The sequence below is a fragment of the Lagopus muta genome, chromosome 15, assembly GCF_023343835.1.
Source record: "Lagopus muta isolate bLagMut1 chromosome 15, bLagMut1 primary, whole genome shotgun sequence".
In the NCBI taxonomy this organism is placed as follows: Eukaryota; Metazoa; Chordata; class Aves; order Galliformes; family Phasianidae; genus Lagopus; species Lagopus muta.
The window spans coordinates 12,929,177-12,951,475 of record NC_064447.1 but is presented as its reverse complement, the minus strand read 5'-3'; the positions used below and the strand labels follow the sequence as shown (position 1 = coordinate 12,951,475).

General features: G+C 42.7%; 3 protein-coding genes across 7 annotated transcripts in view; 2 read left to right on the top strand and 1 right to left on the bottom strand.

The window, feature by feature from the left end:
• The window catches only part of C15H7orf50 (chromosome 15 C7orf50 homolog), a 99,124-nt gene that overhangs the window by 66,364 nt on the left and 10,461 nt on the right, over window positions 1–22,299 (bottom strand). The window lies entirely within an intron of this gene.
• On the top strand, window positions 3,385–9,580 carry LOC125700595 (uncharacterized). The gene is made up of 2 exons (XM_048961491.1): window positions 3,385–3,635; window positions 7,907–9,580. The coding sequence occupies exon 2, from the start codon at window positions 7,951–7,953 to the stop codon at window positions 8,968–8,970; it is 1,020 nt and encodes a 339-aa protein (XP_048817448.1). The 5' UTR covers window positions 3,385–3,635; window positions 7,907–7,950; the 3' UTR covers window positions 8,971–9,580.
• Window positions 12,897–22,024, top strand: GPER1 (G protein-coupled estrogen receptor 1). 2 transcript variants are annotated; one of them, XM_048961489.1, is made up of 3 exons: window positions 12,897–15,335; window positions 15,881–16,027; window positions 17,290–22,024. In XM_048961489.1, exon 3 carries the CDS (start codon window positions 17,726–17,728, stop codon window positions 18,797–18,799), a length of 1,074 nt encoding a protein of 357 aa, XP_048817446.1. In that variant the 5' UTR covers window positions 12,897–15,335; window positions 15,881–16,027; window positions 17,290–17,725; the 3' UTR covers window positions 18,800–22,024. The 2 variants fall into 2 exon arrangements, with proteins under 2 accessions (XP_048817446.1, XP_048817447.1); XM_048961490.1 differs by lacking the exon at window positions 12,897–15,335 and having other exon boundaries at window positions 15,367–16,027.

The following is a 22,299-nucleotide window of genomic DNA, read 5'->3' as shown; positions in this document are numbered from 1 at the left end:
ACAAAAACCCAAAAACATGCAGCAAACACAGAAAAAACAAAGACATGGCTTTTATTCTAAAATTCATCCTCAAGCAGAACTCCTTCAGTTCTCCAAGCTGGCAACTCCTGACTCTGTGCACAGATTCCGTTGTTGTTCTGTTTGCCTTTATGTTTCACCTCAAAGGCCTGAAGTTCCATGATCTTTTAATTGAGGACTCAAATTTGCTTGCTGCTGAATAGCTGACTAAGCAAGAAGAACAATTTCAGAGTGACTCTGTAACTGTATGTCAATATAACAAGAAACTTAGAATAGATGCTCTTCTCAAAAAAAAAAAAAACCAAAAAACCCTAACAGTAATAATAATAATAATACATCTGAATAGATTATTCAAGAAAATGTCAGCCCAAGGCAGCTCCCCCATGCAGGAATCAGGAGTCAGCACACTGACACAAGCAGCCCCGTGGTGCCCAAGTGCCACCAAGAGAAACTCTGCACAGCCAGCTCAGCCCCTGAGCAGCACACTGAACCTCCCCCAACCTCCTGTGGTGAGCATCCCACCCACACCCAGGTTATTTTTTGTTGGATAATTACATTAGAGGAATAACTGAGATGGAAATACATGATAGTTTATGAAAAATAACTTCAGGGAAAAACGTGGATTATTTTTCAGTTCGTAATTCCAGTAACACAACATTGCTTTTCATCACAGCACGCTGTGGAATGGGCAGTAACAGCCATTGGATGTTCCAAAACAAAGGGACTTTCCTTAATAGCCCTCCATCAGAAAGGCAAGAGAAGCTGCCTCAGCCCTATGCAGAACATCATTACCACGCTCACCTCATCCACTGAGAGCACACACACGTGCTAATCATTAATCAACATCACTCATACAAATAGTGCTAAAAGAATGCAAACAGACATTTAACCACCTTTGTTTTCGCACTTTTCTGAAGGTTCACACAACCCCACACCAGTTTGCCACTGTTCTCATGACTTGTGCCCTGTGATCATTTAAGCAGACGGAACTGAACTGATCCATTGTTTAAGAGAAGACCCAGCTGGTCTCACAACAGCAACATCTCGCTTTTCTTTCAGTAGTGCAGAAACTGTGAAAGTAACAGCAAAGTAACAGCACCCTGGGCTGCTGCCAAAACCACCCTGCGTAGCTGTTAGGATGCCAACGGGGCAGAATACGGAGTAAGAAGTTGGGAAACCTTGATTTCCTGACCTCTGTTTCTCTTATGGCTCTCAGTTTCTTCCATCCATTTGGGACACCAAATTTCTCAGTACCCAAACTTCTCCACCCATAGAATGTGGACACTTTCTGATGTTCTTCTTTGAATCAGTGCACGTATTCTGAAACTGTAACATGCTGCTTGCTCCCAAGTCGAAGCATGATAAGCGTTCTTTCCTTTAGGTACAGCTGGATAATAACACACGATACGGAATAACATTTGTAAACATGAACATAAATTTGGAGATGCAAGCTTTCCCTTTGTTTTTTGTTGTCGTTAAAAAGGGATGTGTAAGAAATAGCTTTTCTCTTTCCTAGTTCTCTCTGTATAATTTTTCTCATTAGAAGACAAGCTCCCTCCAAGCTCTTCTTCACACCTTGCATTAGCAGAAAAGCTGCTACTGAAACACAGGAAATGCAGTCTCAATGCTGATGTGCTGGGCTTTCTTCACTCCAGTTACTCCTCCTTCACCAACTGGCTGCTAATTACCTCAGAATAAAGCTTTACAAAGGGCAATCTGAATCACCCTTAAACTTTTGGTGCAGGCACTGATTTTTCTCTATCTTACTGGTAGTCACAAAGGGTGCATTGGGAACAGATGAACCCCAGCAGGTTGTCCCAGCCAGAACCAAGTGCTGGTGAGGGACTGCTGTCAGAGCAGGGCAGATGCTGGGCTGTTCAGTGTTACCCCATGTGTGCACACAGTCCGTTCTGAAACCCAAAAAGGCAGGTTAGTATCTCCTAGTTGAGGACCAGACACTTGCTAAAATTTTCTTGCCTTTCCAGCATAACCACTGGATTGTTCATGCAGTTCAGTGCATTCTCTGTGCAGCCCTACGTCCTGTATGAAGGATAAGGTGACACTCCAAATTTGCTTAGCTCATGGAAAATCAACAGTAAAACACATTTGCCTGACTTGCACTCATTTACCCTTGCTTATTATGTGAAATTGATACCACCAGAAGAAACAAGGACTTGGGGACACCTCCAGACCGGCTGTGCCATACAGAACATGTACACCACCCAGCCAGCTTCAAGCTTTTCAGAAGCAATTTGGAAACACTATTAAGAATGAAAGGGAAACAATGCACCCAGTCCAACAAACAACCATGCTGAGATGTTCAAAAACAAAGCTACGTGGGAGTTGGGGTGTTCTGAACAACAAGTGCAAGCTCCTAGAAAACCACATTTCACAGAGCTGCTGAGCTACTGAAGAACTGTTTTGGAGCACAGCTACTTCACAGAGCCTGAAGCAACCCACATCTGGTTTGAGAGAAGTGCTTGCAGCAGCAATGCTCACCCTCAGGTGGAAGCACAAACCTCAGCTGACATTGTGCCTCCAGCCAACCTGCAAGCCCCATTCTGAGCCCTGCACTCTGGTGCATTGGTTTTATTCCATTTTCTTGAAGTGTTTTGGATTTTTCCAAGTATTTTTCAGTAAAGCTTGCTAAAGCACAACAGGTAAAACACCATGGAGACAGGAAGCACTGACCAAAGCTACAGCAGATTATTAAAGATTAGAAAAAAACATGCTTTGCCACTGATGTGCTCCTTTGAGGAAGCACGGTGCAGCTGATGCCTTCCAAGCAACAAGGCTGTGTGCACAGGAATAATCATGAGCCAAGCCTTTCTTGCTCATTTCCATCTAAGGTTTTGAGAATACTATTAAGCAGTCACTGAGAAGATTGATGCTTAGCCCAACTCAAAACATATTACGGACTCAAAATCGTGGCTTTTAGCACCTCATGGTCATTGCAGAGCATCTGGAAATGTAGTTTGTTGAATGCGCACAACCCTGGGGGTGTTCCAAGAGCCAGAACCCATGCAGAAATAGAAATACACTGTATTTTTAAACCATGACACAAAGTATTTTGTTGTCACGTAGCTGCCCAGTTCAGTATGGGCTTTGAATCTGCACTTATTCAATTGGCTTTCCTTTTTCAAGAGCCCTAGGAATTAAAACAGCACACTTACCAAAAAAAGTAATTGCAAAGGCTGGGCAACGCGTGTAGGACTGCTTCATGAGCAGGAAAAAAATTCCACTGGATGGCCTCACAGACTCAGAAATGGCTGCAACAAACACTACTTTTCTGTTCTAAAATATCTCCCTGCAGAGGATAATTTGAACTTTAAAGTCACATGGTGAAATCATAGGTTTGCTAAGCATGCAACGTGTACGGTTTGAATGATGTAAACCCAGTTCCTGTTTCCCTTGCAGAACTGAATGTTTTTGTAGTCAGCAAGCAACTGGAGTTTTCATCGCGATTTATAACAGCCAAAGAAGTTACTGTGATATACACACGCTGCTGTCTGCATAAATAGAAAGGGCTACATCCTCCAAACAGTAACTGTAATTCATCTGACTACTCACAGTGGAAGTCTCAGCTAATTGTATCTGTGGAGCATTTTCCTGGAAAGGTAAGTGCTTTATCTTACTTCAGATATGCGATGTTTTATTCATCACCAGAGGATCAAATGGTGAAGCTGTGGTTGTCTTTCACAAAGTTTTTAATGTTTGCTTCTTTAACAAGATTTGAACGAGACAAAATGAAACAGTGCCTCTGAGAAACACCCTTGTAAAGCTGAATAAAGCCGAGCATTAAACAGAGTGAATCTGACAACTGCTTTCTGCTAACTGCATTACTCCCACTGAAGTGACACGGACAGATGATGAAATCCCATTCAGTGGTGTGGATGAGGGACTCCACAATTCCCTAGGAGCAGTCTGCTGAGAGATGGACGTTTTGAGATAATCCTAACAGCGCTGCAAGGGTTCTATAGGCAGGAAACGCATCCGCAGTGCTGGTGTAGATTATGCTCAGTTATAGCTGATTCATATTCTGGGAAAGGGAAAAGAAAAGCATTCAGTTTCTCAGCAGTCATGGTTAGGATTTCTGAAGTCTTTAGCCTCAAATACTTTCCAAAGCGTAGGAATTTTGCACTACAACAAGAAGAAGGTGGCATTTCAGTGCCATCATCTTATTTTTTTCCCACCATTTGGCAGACCTAGCCAGAGCAGGAAGGACAAATCCACACGTGTGAACCCCCCACCCCCAAAGTGCCAGCATCGCTTCTGCGGGGCGGTGCAGCCCATGCCCACTCACACAAGGAGTGCTGTGTGCACTGCTGGACGATGGGGGGAAAGAATTTTCTCCTTCTCTGAGCTGCTGGCAGACCAACTGCCCTGCCCAAGCTTTTTATAGAGGGAGAGCTCAGCTGCCAGCAAGAAACTCCCTGTTTTAGGGACTCTTCTTTCTAGACTTTAAATAAACAGAAGTTTCCTTGAGACCAAGCTCTCCAACCGCAGCAGTTAACCATCCATTGCATGGGAGGGTAAGAAAGCAATGGAACCTTGCAGACTGGATCCCCTCATTACTGAAAGCTGCTTTTCACAGCTTGCTATTTTTCCAACTACTTCTGAACATGGTGCTCATTTCCTCAGCTTCACCTGTGGGAAGTGAAGTAGAATGCATGAGCTGTGCTTCAGAAAGTGGAAATTAAATATATTCACTTCAATCTCTGGCACAAAAGGCAGGGTGGACACAAATGGGGAAACAGTGCCAGAGACAAACCCCAGAGAACCAAAATTGAAGCTACATGAAGGAAGGACTAACAGTGTGCAAATGATTGTCAAATAAAACAAAGTGGGGAGGAAACAGAGGTGAGGAAGAGGATGGGCTTTTAGAGAAAGGCAATGCAGGAAACCACAATGCAAACAGCGTGTTGTGACTTTCCCTCATTAATTAACCCGAGGAAAAGGCCTGAGTTCTGCATAGCTTCCATGTACGAGAGCTCTGATGGGATATTTTGGTAGTGGTCTCAGTCACCAGTGCCTAAATAGAAATGATGAAGTCAGTTCTCCCCTGATAAGCTGAGAGGAAGAACTCATCCACATCCTGAGGCATTTACAGGGCACAATGGCAGCTCCAGGAAGCAGAAAAGGACCCGGCCCAGCAAGCACAGCACAAACGTGACGTGCTGGGAGCAACCACATTCAGTTCAGTGCAAGGAATGAACTTAGAACATTGGGAACGTTTCAAAACCGTCAAGACTTAGAATTTCTAACAGTTGTTTCCTACAGTAGAGAAGCGCTGAGGCTGAAGGGCTCCCTAAAGCTCTAGATACAAACAGATGCACAGAAAGGTTACACCATCTGTCCCAGTTTTATTCAGCCCCAGATGCAGGATGTGAGGGATGGGGGGGCTGCTGGCAGGGCCTCAGCCACAGGGGCCAACACAGCAACTGCAGGAGGTGACGAGCAGCACTCCCTGCTAAGAGCCATTTCCCCAAGAAGGTACAAGGAGACAAGACATGGCAGAAAACAAGCAGCGTTAGGGGATGGTGTCATACAGCAGGAATGGACATCTGTGTGAGTGCACTGCAGACAAAAAGCATCCCAGTATTAGCTTGCAGGAAATATCAGGCACGTTTGTTTGCAACCATGGGCACACAAGTCTTTCCTAGCACATCCAGAATGCAAAACTGCCATTTGCTCTCTCCTTCAAATACTTAGTGAGGCATCAAAATCAAATAAGAGAACAATCTGACATTACCATTGTGACTTTCTAAAAGCAGAACAGAGACAGCGCTTGGAATAACTTAAGAAAGAGTAACAATCTGCATTATAAACTTTAATCTTATTTGACTAGCCTGCAAGGATTTCAGAATATACTACAACTGCTAGCAATGATCAACAGAAAATGGAGCTATTTTTCTTCTGCACGAACACTTGATTGACTTCCAGCAAGCATCCTGCATGTACAGACTGAACACCACAGGGCTGCCAACAGCTCAGTGCTTTGGCAAGATTTTGGTAATATGGATAATTTTCTGGAATTTCCCATTAAGACAATGCATCCAGAATTTTTCCTTTTGTCCAAACTTTAACTTCTACAGTTGCAGTATTATTTTCCCCTGAATTGAAATTCAATTAATGAAGGAAATTAAAAAGAAATACCTTCAAAGATGAACCCAGTATCAGAACCAAAGTCAGATCCTGAGCGCATTTCAACAACTTTTGGCGCCTTGTTTTTCCTGCAATCTGGTGGAAGGCCGTATGATTTCCTGTGAAACCTGAAGTTGCTTCCTTTGTTTCCTTGGCAATTCTGCTACTCTGAGATGCTGTGCAAGGCCAGTGAGTGCAGCCCGGGATGGAAGCTGTCAGGAAGACAACAGAAACCTTCACAGAGCCAGAACTCCATGGAAATACTTGGTTCTGCATCAGGGCCAACAGGACTGGAAGGAGACCCCAGGAGACTCTGGCAGGAGAGCTGCTCAAAGCAGAAGTGTTTCTTAACCTCCTGAAAGTACTGTGTGGGATGCTGGCTTCCCATAAGAGCAGGAAGGTTTCTGGGGATGCTCAAGTGGTTCACATCCTCTGCAATCCTGGCACTGGATCAGGCTATGCTTCACACCTCTCTTTTAATGGAAGGTCAAAATTTGACTTACACTGCTTGCTGAGTATTTAAGAAGGGATGCATTACAGAAGTCAGACATTGGTGGCCTTCGGATTTCCAGGCAATGAAGAGAAATTGAAGCAGCAGATGGAGGCCAGGAGAAGGTCTGACAAGCTCTGTGGCTGCAGTGACTGTGTAGAATTGAAAGGTGAGACAGGCACATTCAAACATGCAGGTCAACATGAAAGAACAGCCATGGAGCCAAGGGGAGTGGACTGCATGGCAGCTGCTTGATTAATGAGGAATTTACTGGTATTTAAAGCCCAGCATATTGGGCCTTATCCTCAAACACTTTGCATCTAAATCTACACGGACCAAAGCCAACTGCTCCTCTGTGGCACAGAACTTCCCCATGCATGTCCTGCATTCCTGCCTGGAACAGCACCTCCAGAAAGGGAAAACTGACTTCAAAGAGAGGGAAAGAACGCTGCTTAATCAAAACATAACTCTATGGTTTGATAGAAATGCAATTATAATTACATAAGATTATACATATACACTTAATCAGAGTCACTTCGATAAGTCAACTTTTTGAATTAAAGTATTAGAATTCCAATTTTGAGGAGCGATTAAAAATATCAGCAATGTGAAGTAGTGTCAGAGGTAACAACACAAACGAACTGCCAAGCAGCATTAAGGCACTGACTTATCTATAATGAGCACTGCCTAAAAACACCCATATATCTTCATGAACTTTCACCAATTTAAAGTTACTTCCACTGCAAGAGCTAAAATCACCAGAATACTCGGAGGAAAGATGCCTTAAGCACAGCTGCGAGTGTAGCACTCTTGTTATTAATTGTTACTGAGTCTGTTATTTTCCGAACCCACCTGCACAACAAAGTGTCTCAATTTTGCTTTTAATGGTATATAAAACATATATACATGTATCTACTACACTGGGTTTTTCTTGAGTACATACAATGTTTCCCTACAAAGCTTATGGGCTGCAGATGGATCCTGCGAACACCAAGAGGTATCACAATTACTGTATCAATACATCCCAGGGTCACTGAGAGCCAGCAGCCCATCCGTGCTGCTGTTAAATCTCAGCAGCTCAGAACTCAGCTGCAAAAATCGTTCTATGGCAGAACTTCATTGGGAGGCTTATGATGCACTGCTGATCATTTTCTCATGCTTGAGCACTTGCAAAAAATTTCCATTTTCTGCAAAGTATGTAATGCACAAATGAAAAGCCATTAACACCTGTTTCTCCTTCCTTTTCCATTTCAGTTTCTAACTTCCCCGGGCAGGAACAAGCAGGTTGTGCAGAAAGGATGAGCGCTCACAACATGACGTGGATCAGCTACCCAAGCAAGAGCCTGGCTTCCACCTCCCTGGAAGAAATTGAAGCATTCATAGCTTCACAAAACATCATATCCAGACTTATGCACTGTTACATTGCCTTCTTTGTGCCAACAGGGCTGATAGCTGGCGTGTGCATTTTGGTCATTTTCATAAAGAATTATGTGCAGAACAAAGCCATGGAACACTTAGACCTGCTTCTCCTACACTTCACCATCAGCAACATCACAATGATTCTGTTGTCATTCACAGTCATCAACAGACCTGACTACACAAGAGTGACCCACCTGGCCTGCAGCGTTCTGTCATTTCTGTTCAACTTCAGTTATTTCAGCTCTCAGCACTCTTTGGTGCTGATGCTTCTCATGCTGTTACTGAAGAGATTTCCACCAAGGACTGCTCTGAGCACAGTAACCCAGCGCCCCATTCTGTGCGTTGGATGCCTACTGCTATGTGCCTTCTGCTTGGCTCTGACAGAGGCAGTGCTGGTTGGCACAGAGAACTACCACTTGGAAACAGACTGCCAGCTAGATCCGTTATTTGCATGGCCTGAATATGAGATCGTTAAATTCACCCTTGGATTCGGAATCCCATCATTTCTTCAGATACTCTCTTTTATCACCCTCCTTGCTAAAGAAGCCCCTGCTGAAGCTCCAGCCTTACAGCAGCACATCCGTGCTTACCTTGCTGTGTTCATTATAAGCATAACTACATTTATATGCCGTCTATTTTACAACATTATGATTCTCTTCAGGACAACACTGAAATTACAGAAGAGCATTGGAACTCCAAAGGACGAGCTTGTGATGAACATTGCTGAAATAGTACTGTTCTCTGAGAGCTGTGCTAGCCTGGTACTCATCCTCTGTTTGCACAAACCATGCAAGGACAGAATACTTCAAGTCATACGGAGCTGCCGAAGGGCACCCAGCACCCCCAGCCACCTCGACATCCCAGTAGCGCCCACAAGCCCTGAAATGATGTCTCAGTAACACCTGCTCTTCTCAGAGCTCTCAATCTACTCCTATGGCTTTTCTTCTTTCTAAAGGACAGTTGTTCTTCCTTTTGATCCCAAACTTGGACTATCACACAGCTAGCAGGACTGAGAGAAACATGTATTTATCTGCTATCTGCAGTGACCTAGCATGTAGAAACATGCAGGACTTGGGGGTCTGTTCTTATGTGCGTGTAAATATTTTTTCATCTCCTTCCTTTGCACTTTACTTCAAAAGCGAGCAGAAAGTATTGCAGCCATAGAAGCATGCTTCTGTAATAGAACCAATGCCTTAGTGAGGATGAGCATCAAAACATATCCCAGAGCAACTAGGAACTAAGGTAAAAATCTGCAGCCAAAGCATTTTCTCAGGTTTGCTTCCTCTTTGGACTGGGATTTCTTGCCCTGCAAGCCACCCATATTTTTGTAACACTGCTTAATTCCAGTAACAACAGCAGTGAAGCAGGGGTTAAGAGTCCATTACAATCCCAAAACAGCGATACTGCAAGTCTATTTCACAGCTTGCTTGTACCATGTATGCACACAGAATGGGGTTTTCCTTCCTTTCTTTTCCTGTTTTTCTCTTCTACACTTGCTGGAACCTCAAAGGTTTTTATCTGAATTCTTGCATGCACAAAAAAAAAAAACAAAAAAACCAACAAACCAACAACACAAAACCCCTCAAATTAATGGAAACGTTGGTCCATAAAGAACTTTGTGTCCTTTCTGAGGCACTGAACTGGAAAGATGGACAGGATGGCTAATTAAAACTTTGTGCAAGAATGAAAGCTTTTTGTTAAAGTATGCTCAGCTTCAGCTCCGCATTACGACTTCATGCAATTATTGATTTAAGCCATTCTTGATGAGTTCATTCAGAAGTATGAAGTCGCATGCCTTGAATAGTCACATTCCATTACACCTTCACTAAAAAAATGAGAAAAACCAGGCCCAGAACAGTGGAACTGCTTTTAAAAAGGCAAAAATAAGAATAGCCCCAGATCCAGGCAGAAATCAAGGCTTTGCTGGAGATAGGAGAGGAACGTTACATATTTGAGATGAGAATTCACAGAGAAATAGTGCAAAATGGAGAAAGAAATCCAAATCTGAGCATCCCACAGCAGCCATGGCACTGCAGCCTATGGAAGCAGCCACTGGTGCAGGCAGAGCCTCAGGTGCAGGGCTGTGATGCTGGCTGTGAGAGCACCATTGCTGTAACCCAGGTGGGCCCAAAGCCCTTTTACACGTTTGGCTTCAGTCTCAGACTTCCTTCCAGGGAGGAGAGAACAGAAAAAACAAGGAAGGCACGGGGCTGTTCTGCATCTCGGATAAAGATGTGGAGTTGGAGTACAAGTTAAAACAAGAAATACAGAGAGGTGATAAGCAGGGCTCAAGTGACCTGAAGGGTCTGTAAGAAAAAACACTCTGATACTTAAACACGTTTGTGTAGCACTGAAGGCAAAATTTACCTGATCAGACATGGCACCTGTTCTATGCTAAAGGATGCTAAAGGAAGCAAGAGATTTTATAGGAAAAATCTTGGAAAGTTATCTTGATAAGGTTCAGATCTGTGTGCAGTCAGTGCAAATTGGAAGGGGCTGCCCGAAATACAGCAAAGTGGCACTGATCCACCAACAGGAACACGTTCTGCTAGGATTGCCAAGTGGAAGACTAAAGGACATCTGCCCAAATGTAGCGTGCATAGATCTGGAATGTATTTACATGGCTCTAGTCCTGAAATACAGTCAGAATCATGAATTCCAGGACTTCTATCACGTGCAAAGAGAGGGCAATCATCCCACCATGACCATAAGGACCAACTTTTCCACAAGATGTAAGAATCAACTGGTGAAATATCTGCACTGCATTATGTCAGCTTGTTCTCCCACTCAGCTCTGCCCCACTGCCAGCACCAGCAGATGGATAAATAGGGAACATCACGTAGAAACAGGGCATTATTAGACACTGGTCAGAAAATACGTAGATAAGAATCAGCTCTTCAAATAGAAGAGTTATTATATAGTTGTGAAAGGATTTCTCAGATGACATCTGAAGTTTTGCTTTGCATCCGAGGGAGTTTAAACAACAAGGTCTGAACATCAGCCCTGCAGAGAGGAGCTGTAAGAGCAGCACATCAGCAAAGAAAGCTGACAGACTGAGTGAAAGGATGTGTCAGAAGATGTAAGCTGTTTATTTCAGTTCAGGCAGCGAACATCACACTTCCACAGCTAAGTATGTTATTTTCTAGAATGGGAATTATGCACAAAGGATTCTACTTTATTCACTGCTTCCATATATTGAAAGGATGAAAGAATAAATATCGTATTGTTTCTGAGTTCTGTGTTACTGTTCAAGGTGCCTGAAAGTAAACCCAGCCAGCAAATGCACAGGACCTGGTTAGAGAACACTGGCTGGGCCCTGGGAAGTGGTCTGATGTGAGCAAATCACACCATCCTGCAGGAACCTGGAGGCTCAGCACAGGTAGCATGCATGACAGCACTGCAGCATTTAGCTCAAGCAGAACCACATCAAATATCTCAGAAATAAAGCCTGTGGGATCGACTGACAGAGCTGACACTTGGAAAAGAGCAAGAACCACTGCTGCAGAGCTGTGAGTGCTGGGTACAGCTCCTGCTGCTGTCTGTGTGATGTGAATCGGTGAGCTCTGGTCTCTTCCCTCTCCTCAGCTGCTGCATGGGGACAAAAAGTATTTTCTGCATAGCTGGTGATATTGTCATAATGTCTACATACAGGAAAAGACTAACTGAAAGGCAGAAAACAAAAGGAATCAGGAGAGAAGAGGTTGAAACGTGAAACAAAAATCCAAGCTCTCATTAATATAATTCACAGCAATACAAAAATGTTTTGTTAAATGGTTCTTGATAAAGTTACACAGAATTGCCATTAAAATTCAAAACAATTTACATGTAGTCCTAGAGGAGATCTACTTTTGATTCATCTAGAACATGGGGGTAGATACCTCTATCTGCAATGTGAAATGGACAGAATTAGTCCCAAAAACCCAGTATAAAACAGGCAAATTTGTGGTAGAAGAGCAGCTTTGGCTTGGATTAACAGTGATTATTTTTAAATGATTAATAAATTGAAATGCTTTTTTTTCTTTTTTTCTTTTTTTTTTAAGAATAAAATTAAATCTGCCTACTCTCTCTCTTTTTTTTTTTTCCCATCCATACCAGAAACAGCTTTGCTGCCCACTTTCTTCCAGGCTTCACCCAATTCTGAGCAGTACATTCCAGAAGAAACACAGCACAGATATTTTTGTAGCCACGCTGTAAAAAATAACTAATGCCATATATTGGAAATTTGAAAGAATGCTTTATTTCTGTTCTGATAGCACACACATCTAAGGCCAGCTTAGATGAAAAAAACACCAAAAACCTTCAGTTCCAAAAACTAAGAGAAATGAGCAGGCTGCTGAAGGGTAAGCATGCACTTCTGAATGGGTAACACGCTGTAAAAAGATTATGTAGAGACTAAAGACTCATCTTTCCCGAACCAGCTGGCTCCAATCTGATCTGGTCCAATTGCAAAACAACATCTGAGCTAAAGAGAGACAGGATTTGCACAGCTGAATCATAACTTGAGCTGCTACACCCCTATTTGTATTGCTAAGGCCAGCCTCCAAAGCATTTGAATTTCAAACTTATAGACCTAGAAAAGGCTCCAGCATCATTTGTGTTGACTTTGAGGTAGCTGCAGGTCTCAGTATGGTGAAAGCTCAAGCAATTTAGCCATAACAAGTATGCTATGTAACTTTTACACCATATACTTTGCACAAACAGTTGATTCACTAAATGCCAGGTATGAAAGAATGTGTTTTGCTTCCACAGTACTGTAATCCTTATTCTCTCGTTTAGGATCAGTTAGTGACAACTATGAAATCCTTTCATTTGGACAAGTGGAGAGGCGAAGCACCCAGGAAGGACTGCCAGACTGCTGGAGTCGGAAAGGATTGCTGCTTTGTGAATTCTATTTTATCACATCTGGATGGAGACTGGAGTGCTATGATGACATCCTCCACTTTTACATCATGTTGTGGTCCAGTTACAGAAAATCTGGATGTGTTTCTCCTCTCTTCGAAGTGTTTTGCAACATACAGCGCCAGAGAAACAAAAAGATTCTACCAAACAGTTTGAATGGGTACAAGTGCTGTCCCTGCAAAGGCTGAACTTTAAAAAAACGTATTTTTAGTAAGAAAAATGCGTTCTCAGAATAATTGGCAACTAAAAAGGCTGAACAAACAAACACACTCCAGGCAAGGTTTTCTGCAGGCACAGAACACAATCATTTGTTCCAATCCAAACTATGCTTGATTACGTGCAAGAAAAGTAGCGATCCTGTGACTGGTCAGGATAAAATCCAGAGGTACTGCAGAGGAGGGCAACAGCTCCAGGCAGATGTCACACAGTGGATGGATAAGGTCACAGGTGCTGCTCATGCTAACAGAATGATGAGACAGCCCTGGAGGGGGAGTTCCATCTACACGCACAACTTGAACTTTACAGCAGCATCTGTTCCTCCTCCACTCACCTCCCACTTTGCTCTTCCTCTACTATCACACTCCTTTGGTAACACAGCAGTCCTATGCTGACGCTTGCTAAATTACCTCCAGCAGCCTATATTATCATATTATCCTCACTCCGAGCCTCTTGCTACACCTCAGCACATCACAATCACACCAGTGCTCCTTCAACACAATGCAGAGCCAGATATGTTTATTGAGGCATATACAGCATTTAAGAAGTTGACTACTGCAGATTTAAAAACAACTGCCAGGAAAAACACTAAAGGCTGGATTACTGCAGTAGGACATGGCAGGAAGGCTAGCACACCAGTTGCTTCCATGCTTGTTCTCAGCAGCAGTTGCAATAAGGCACAACAGGCAGGGCTGTAATACTGTCACAATTCAGTTCAATATACAGATCACGGAGGCACTCGTTATGAAGTCCTACGGGATATCAGCAAATGAAGGAGGAAAAGGGACTGAGGTATTCAGCAGCTGTTAAAATTTGTTGTAAGCACTTTGTGACCCTTTTCAATGGGGAAGTGCTGAACGGTGAGATTAAGATAGATTAATCAGTAACAATAACTTGATTGCATAAACAAGAGCCTGGAGATGCTGTCATTTGTTTTAGGAAACAAAATTCAGAGAATTCACATGACCGTCTCATAAAATATTTACTGAAACACAGAAGTCACTAATTACAGTGTAATCATATTAGACGTGGCCTCTTCTTATGCTTCATAGCTCTCCTAGCAGGAGAAACAGCTACTTCAGGGCTTTTTCAGAAGGACATTTCCTACCTACACTTGAAGCGTGGCAGAAGGACACATTTCTTGTCCTAAATTCAAACGAGAAAATCAGCACTGATAACTGCATTATACATTCTGATAGCAAATCAGCTGATGCTCGCAGTTAGAAAACCAGGGGCAGACAGAGCAGCTGATTGCTGGAGCAGGACCCCAACATAACAAACATGAACACCCAGAAACCACCTCTAGGCATAAAGGGAAACACTGATCCTGCTGGCCCTTACAAGATCAGTGCAAGTTCTGAAGGACAGAATGAAGCAGACGAAACCACATGATCCATGAGCAACAAGAAAGACTCTTTATAATCCTGCTCTTAGAACAGAGGAAAAACAGCCCATCAAAGCTGGTATCACAAGACTTTCCAACACGACAATTACTGCAGTCCTATAACCCAACCGCAGCTCTGCACTTCTCAAAGCAAAGCACTCTAAGGCCCTCTGTCCCCATTTCCCCATCAGGAAGACTCCAGAAATCCATCTGTGTGCACATTCTCTTCAGCTAAGCAGTAATGCATTCCCAAACCATCCACAAACAGTCACTGTGCAGGAACAACGACACGATAACTTCATGCCTCTGAACTGATAACACTGATTTCTTGGAACCCTGATGTTGAGATCCAATCCACTTTTTTAATAGCAGCAGAACATCACATTGAAGCACGGCCTGCCCATTAATGACACTTAACTTTAAGTTAGCAGATCAATATCACCTTAAAAAGTGAACCACGCAAAGACAAAATTGCTCTTTCAGGAGAAAAACACATTTCCTTTCAGCCTTCAGAACTGTAGCCACCAGTAGGTGGTGTTTCTGAAATGTCAGAGCACTTCTTCTCCCTTACAGATGAAATGCAAAACTCCACCTGCACTACTGCTGCTTTTCATGCAGGACTCCACGCTCACTGCTGCTCCACGTTCACTGCAAAGAAACCTATTTCATCTGAGGGCCTTTGAGCAGAACGATTCTACCACGCGTCAAGATGACAACACACACCTGAAAATGTAAATATACAGACGACACAGGACTGACTCGCAGGTAGGAAAATGGAAATCTGTAAAGCCAGCTTAGTAAATGACCCTCCTTAGCTGCTACATTTCACTCCATCCAATATTTTCCTCTTAACTGTCCCGGGGGGTTTAAGAATATCTTGTATAACAGAAATTGTTGCTTTGTGTGCGTGTAAAATCGGCTCAGTTGTGACTTGCAAATGCATCTCTTAACAATTGATCAGCTGAGCTCTAGGTTTGAATACTCTGCCCTGCCTGCAAAAATGCTGAAGGCAAAAGGAGAGCCAAAGGAACGGTACGCAAAAGAAAAGTGACAAATAAGAGACAGCAGCTGCGTGAGTAGATGCAGCAAAAAAGAAACCAGCAGAAACAGGGTTAATTCCAGCCCTATGAGGCTGTTCAGCAGCACTTTGAACACAAATTAGAACAACCCTGGGAATCTATAAAGCTTGTTTTATTACCAAGGACGTGCAGCAAGATCTGCATTTTGCTGTTGTAATCTATCCTTTATTTAAGGCATTTTAAAACAGGACAGACTTTGAAATGATGTTTTCACTGCTGAATTGTCAACAGGTGACATTCCCTGCAGCTCTGCACACCTAAAGGCAAGTTTATCCTGGCACGGCAGTGGAAGCTGACACATCCATTAAGTGAGTACCTGAGCGAGAAGCAGCCTTCTGCTGTCTGCAGGAAAACCAGCTCTGGAAAAATGGAATTAAGGTAAAAATGAAGTGTTTCACAGTCTGGGGTTACCTGTAACGTTTGCAGTAGCTTGGGTTTCAGTGGGCTCTCAGACTTTACTGAAGCCTGAGCACGGGGCTGCCATGCAGAATCAATTGCTTTGACTCATAACTTAACCTTCCTTTTATTTACAGCATTTTACTGCCTAACTCAAAGATAAAAGGGTGTTACATGAAAGACAGTGGTCCGTGCCTCACTGGTATCTGCTTGAAACAAACACCAAACCTTCTTCAAATACATGTAATTTCACATGGATATTTTAGCATGCAGATTTACCTTATGAAAACGCTTCAAAGCACAGCAACAGTGACAGCGAACTTGCAGCTCTCACTGGGAAGTAAAAGCTCTTTTGATTCACGTATCTGCTGGCTACTTCTAACAAAATGAATACATTGAAGCAAACTGAGGCGTGCCTTTCTGACTACAAATACTGTAAGGCTCCTTCTCCATTCACGGTTTGCTCCTTCTGTGCATCAGCGCTACTTGAAATCATTAAAACGTGGAACTGAGCGCTAATTTTACCAGTTTTGCTGATAGGATGAAGGTTAAAGCAATTCAAAATATCTAACGTTTAACACAAGCTACCCTGGGTTACCATTTCCATGCTATTTGTGTAGCATTTTATTTAAATAAACTTCCAGCAATGCTCCGAGTCCACAGCATTCAGCGTTCATAGGAAACAAATAGGATTACCGATGTTTTCATTCCCTTCCAGAAATCAACGTAGCATAATTAATTGCAAAGAAAAGCAAACTGATGTCGGTGTAAATCCATGTGCTGCTTATACTACCTTCATTTCTAAAGTCTGCATTTCCTTCCCTCTGCAAGCAATAGGAACCAACTGCTGTTCGTCTCCGCTGCTTTCTCAGCCACTCTCCTACTCATTAAGCTTACGAGCTGCTGATGAACTGAACACACACACACACACACCATACACACATGCAATATAAACTTTATATTCATAGACCCTCTTCATTAGGCCAAATTCTCCCGTTTGATTTCTGTCTTTCCACATATTCCAACACTGAATGGTTTACGATTTATAACGCCCTACCAGACCTACCCTCACAACACAATATCGCCTCCAGCTAATTGCAATCCTTTTAACAGAACAGTGGAACATCCCTTCCTACCCGACACTTCCTACAGCCTCAGCTGCACGCCTGAAGTTAGAAGCAGCACACTGTGCGTGGCAGAATGCTGCACTATGAGATTAACAGTATTCCATTTGCAAATTGCAGGTCCAAGGATGTGCAATGAGTATTAACGGAACACAAATGGAGCTAGACTTCTGCCATCTTCCGACCTGCACGGAGGAGAACTGCTGATGAAAACCTTTCTTTGAAATGATCCAAGTACCATTATGGTAAAAAGATCCCGACGTGATCTTACAGCGTACAGGAACTGCAAGGGCTCTCATCTGCAATGCATATAGTGTCTTGTAAGAAAACAAGAAAGAAAGAAATGTACTTCTTGTACTGTTGTATTTCAGTCAATTTCAAGTCTAATTAATTTGGCTTCTGAAGAATTTGAATTTCCTATTTATAAGTGCGGGCTTTCTTCCATTCCAAACAAAATGCTTCCGATTCACTGCTTTGAAAACACCCCAAATCCTCATCCTTTTGGCATTACTACCAAACTGTGAGTGCTGTTATCTTTTGTGCAGGTATTTTAACCATGGAAACCTACTCTGCCTCAGTCCCACCTGTCATATGTAACAGCACAACTTTCAACCTCAACGGATCGCATCTGTGTAACGAGAGCCTGTCTTCTAGATTAGCAGATAAATCAGAACACCAACAGTACATTATTGGGCTTTTCTTATCGTGTCTTTACACAATATTCCTTTTTCCCATCGGTTTTGTAGGAAACATTCTGATTCTGGTGGTGAACATAAGCTTTCGTGAGAAGATGACTATCCCAGACCTTTACTTCATCAACCTCGCGGTGGCCGACCTCATTTTAGTTGCTGATTCTCTCATTGAGGTTTTTAATCTTGACGAAAAGTATTACGATATCACTATCATATGCACCTTTATGTCTCTGTTCCTTCAGATCAACATGTACAGCAGCATTTTCTTTCTGACGTGGATGAGTTTTGACAGATACATAGCACTGGCAAAAGTAATGAGGTCCAACCTATTTCGCACTATGCAACACGCCAGGTTGAGCTGTGGTCTCATATGGATGGCATCCATTTCTGCAGCACTGGTGCCATTCACGGCTGTGCACTTACAACACACCGGAGAGGTCTACTTTTGTTTCGCAGACGTAAAAGAAATCCAGTGGCTAGAAATAACCCTGGGGTTTATCATCCCCTTTGTGATCATCGGCCTTTGTTACTCGTTAATCGTTCGAGTCCTTATAAAAGCACACAAGCACAGGAGCCTTCGCCTCCGCCGACAGAAGGCTCTTCGAATGATATTCGTTGTGGTCCTGGTTTTCTTTATCTGCTGGCTCCCTGAAAACGTCTTCATTAGCGTCCAGCTCCTGCAAAAGAAAAGTGAGCCCGCCTCGTCCAGCAGCCCGTCCTTCAGACACGACTACCCTCTCACAGGACACATTGTGAACCTGGCAGCTTTCTCCAACAGCTGTTTGAACCCTTTAATTTACAGTTTCCTAGGGGAAACCTTCAGAGACAAACTGCGGCTGTACATTGAGCAGAAAACCAAGATGTCCACGTTACATCGGTTCTGCCAGGCTGCCCTGACGTCTGTCATCCCCGACAGTAATGAGCAATCCGAGGTCTGATTTAGGGCTGTTGTGCAGAACGTCTGACTGTGAAGCTGTGCAAATAGTGAACAAAATGCTTACTACTAACAGCAAGAAGCGTGCCCGCCTGTGTATATATTGCACTGCTCTACTGAGCGTGGAAGGTTTATGTTCAGAATGTTTTTATGACAACTTTAACGTAGAGGAATATGCTATAGTCAGATTTATATTTAATTAAGAGCAGGATTATTAAAAGCTGAGCACTGGAGGAGCTTTATTTTATATAATACATGCATGAATGATAATATAGAAGAAAATTTTATCAAGCTAGGAAGACTCCAGATGTAACTTGATTATCAGAGATGTTGTTTTGCTGGTGTATAGAAGGCACTTCCACTTAAACAACCAAACTGCAGTAAGAGTGGGGAAAAATCATTACAACACATTGATGTGGAGATGCAGAAAACAGTTTGATCTTTACCCAAATGTGTTAAGTTAAATGGCTTTGCTTTTGAGAACTATATAGTATTATCATCATTGTATTCCAGCATGTCTTCCACAATTAACTTTTTCTGATCTTAATACAATCTAGAATGGTGATGAGCTTTCGTCTCATAAATCTGATCTGCTGTTTACATCAGCGCTTGATCAAAGCTGTAATCATCTGTCACTGTATGGTTCATCTCAAAGAACTCAACTGCAGTGAAATGTAATGCTGTGCTCTTCTGAGGATTCCCCAGGACAGCATTTCTCAGGATGGATATAAATGGGCCTTTTGTCAAAAAAGCAAGCACATATATGTGCATCCATATCTCCCTTCAGACTCAAACAGAAGTCATGTAAGATCTGTCTCCACTTAGCAGACCCATTCAGATGGTAGAACAACATCCTGTGGCTTTAAAGCAGTCACATCCTGCAAAAGACTGCAAGAATTGCTTACAAAAATGAAAAAGCCTCTTTTTTTTTTTTCTCTCTTTTTTTTCTTTTTAAAGAAGAACTTCTGCAAAGGTGAACATATCAGATCTGCACTTGGTGCCCTGCCCACCCCACCCCCAGAAAGCACAGGTCTTGGGAACCTTACAATGCACGTTGGTTGTTCTGTTCATTTGAAGACAAACGATGCTAAGAAAACAAACGTCAGCTAGAAAACAACAGCTTCTAATTTCTTTTAGAAAATAACTGGCTTTTAAATCTGGATGACGCTTAGTGTAGGTTACTGCTGAACTTCCCCAGAGGAAGCCATAAAGTTCCTAGAGATTTGTGCACAAGGTCATTAAACCGTCACACACTGCAGCTGTGAAATACACAAACTAATTCCACCTCTGTGCTCACCAAGTCGAGCACCAGAACTCCAGAGAATGTGCCGATCTGCCCCACTTTCAAACATCACAAATGAGCCAATTAGCACATTAAAGGAGTTTTAAAAAGCAGACACTTAAAACCATGAGTAGAGTATTAAGCAACAAAGGGAATGGCGATTGCACTCATATTTCTCACAAAATAGTCATTTTGATAGTGAAGCTGCAGCCACAAAAGGTTTGACCTGTGAGCAGAGAGGCCCCAAGATGATGCTGCATTGGAACTAGCTGGATGTTCCTGAAACAGCGAAATAGGAACAGCACAGAGGAGTTTGCCCAACAGCTGACCACTTCCAAGGGAATGTTAATCATCAGCTAAGGAGAAATTCCCATTTACTCCCATCTTTCTGGTAGAGCACTAATTATATTTTCTCTTTGAAAGATACAAGCACTGCCATGCCTTCTCTGTACGGAAGCTTCTTGACAACACAGAGCAGCACATCTCATGCTGCTCCAAATGATACATATGTCCATTTTCCCTCATTAATTTCACCTTTGGAATTAGCAACAATCATCCCAGTCCCAGACAGACACCCCTGTGACAGACAGCTCTTTCAAACAGCACAAACAAAGGAACAGATCACACTTCCAGCAATGCATTTCCATCGAGCCCCAGCACAGCATACCAGCTTTGGGTAATCCCAGCACTTTCCACGAATAAACCAACTTCTCTTAGGTTGCAGCAGCACAGTTTCCAGAACAGAATTCCTCCATCCAACATCCCATTATATGGCTAAAAGCACATCGCACACCTGAGCTACCAGAGGAGCTTCCTGCTGCTGGTATTTCGGTTCAGGTTTACGAGCGGTACCTGAAATGACTAAATTTAAACATGCTATTGTAAATAAATGACAAGTGTTGTCCCAGGTGAAAAAATGACACCTCTTCACAGAAGCTCGTGGTGTTTTTTTCCTCTAATGTGTAATTCAATCACACAAAGTTGCTTTCACTGCATCCTTTCAGCAGTTTGACATTTACTACACGGTGATTGTGCAGGCATGAAAAGCAGAGACGGTCAGTCTTGAGATGAAGTCTGTTTAATTTGTGAAAAGCATTGATGATGTGAATGTGGTGAGGAATTTGAGTCAGTGGGTCAAACAACCCCAGATCCTGCATGGGACAGACGAGATGCAGAGAATAACAGCCCCTTCCTTTCCCCTTCTGGTCCACACAAAAACCAAAGGCTCGCATCCAAAAACGCTTCACCCATCCATTCCAAAAGGGAACAGCTGCTACAGAACAAATTGAGAAAGCAAAAAGCAGAAATCTTGAAACACAATTGTCTTCAATATTGCTTCTATCAACTGGAAAAAATACCACCTCTTCTGACATTGCCCTATTGCTGTAGTTCATCAGCTGTTCATTAAGACTGCAAAAGGGAGGAGGTTACCTGGATAACTCTGAGCGGTTAGGACTGTTGCTTTCTGTGTCAAAATGTGGTTTACAGGAGGTGAAAGTACACAGAATTCAACCTTGAGCATGATTTAATTCCATCTGAACTTGTTTCTACACAAAAAGGAGAAACAGATGCACACACAGAAGGCAGGTTTGAATGTTAATAGTTATTCATGAAAACAGATCAATGAATTTATTTCATTTTGCTTGAAAACAGGGGTGTGATTTGAATTGAGGGGACTCTGCCCTTCCCTTCCGATTCAAAAGCCTCTCCCCGCTCATTCAGAACACTGCACAGATGTCTGGGACTTCCAACACAGAAGAGCACAGAGCTAAATTCATGGCTGAATTCAATCAATCAAATTATCTCTTTGCAACAAGTTTACTCTCATGTTACCAATTACTCTTACAGCAGCCCGTCACTACACAGCCAGACACAGACATTTCTCGTTCAGACTGTTTAGATTAAGCTATTATTATTATTATTACATTCTGTTTATTAAGCATGTCTCCAATAAACATTTCCACCTCAGAAATGCATTTTATCTTTTTTTTTTTTCTCTTAATGTTTCATCTGCAGTAACATATGATAGGGAACAAGCCATTTTTAAGATGTGTGCACAGACGACCTTGCCTGTACTCTCAAACTCTGCTGTCAGAGAGGTTCACAGTGATAGGCAGTGACCCGTGCCATGAGCTGCATCTTACAGACACACACCGGATTTGAAAATCTGAGCACTCCCCAATCACGTTTATAATTTTGATGTCTTCCCTACCATTGGAAAA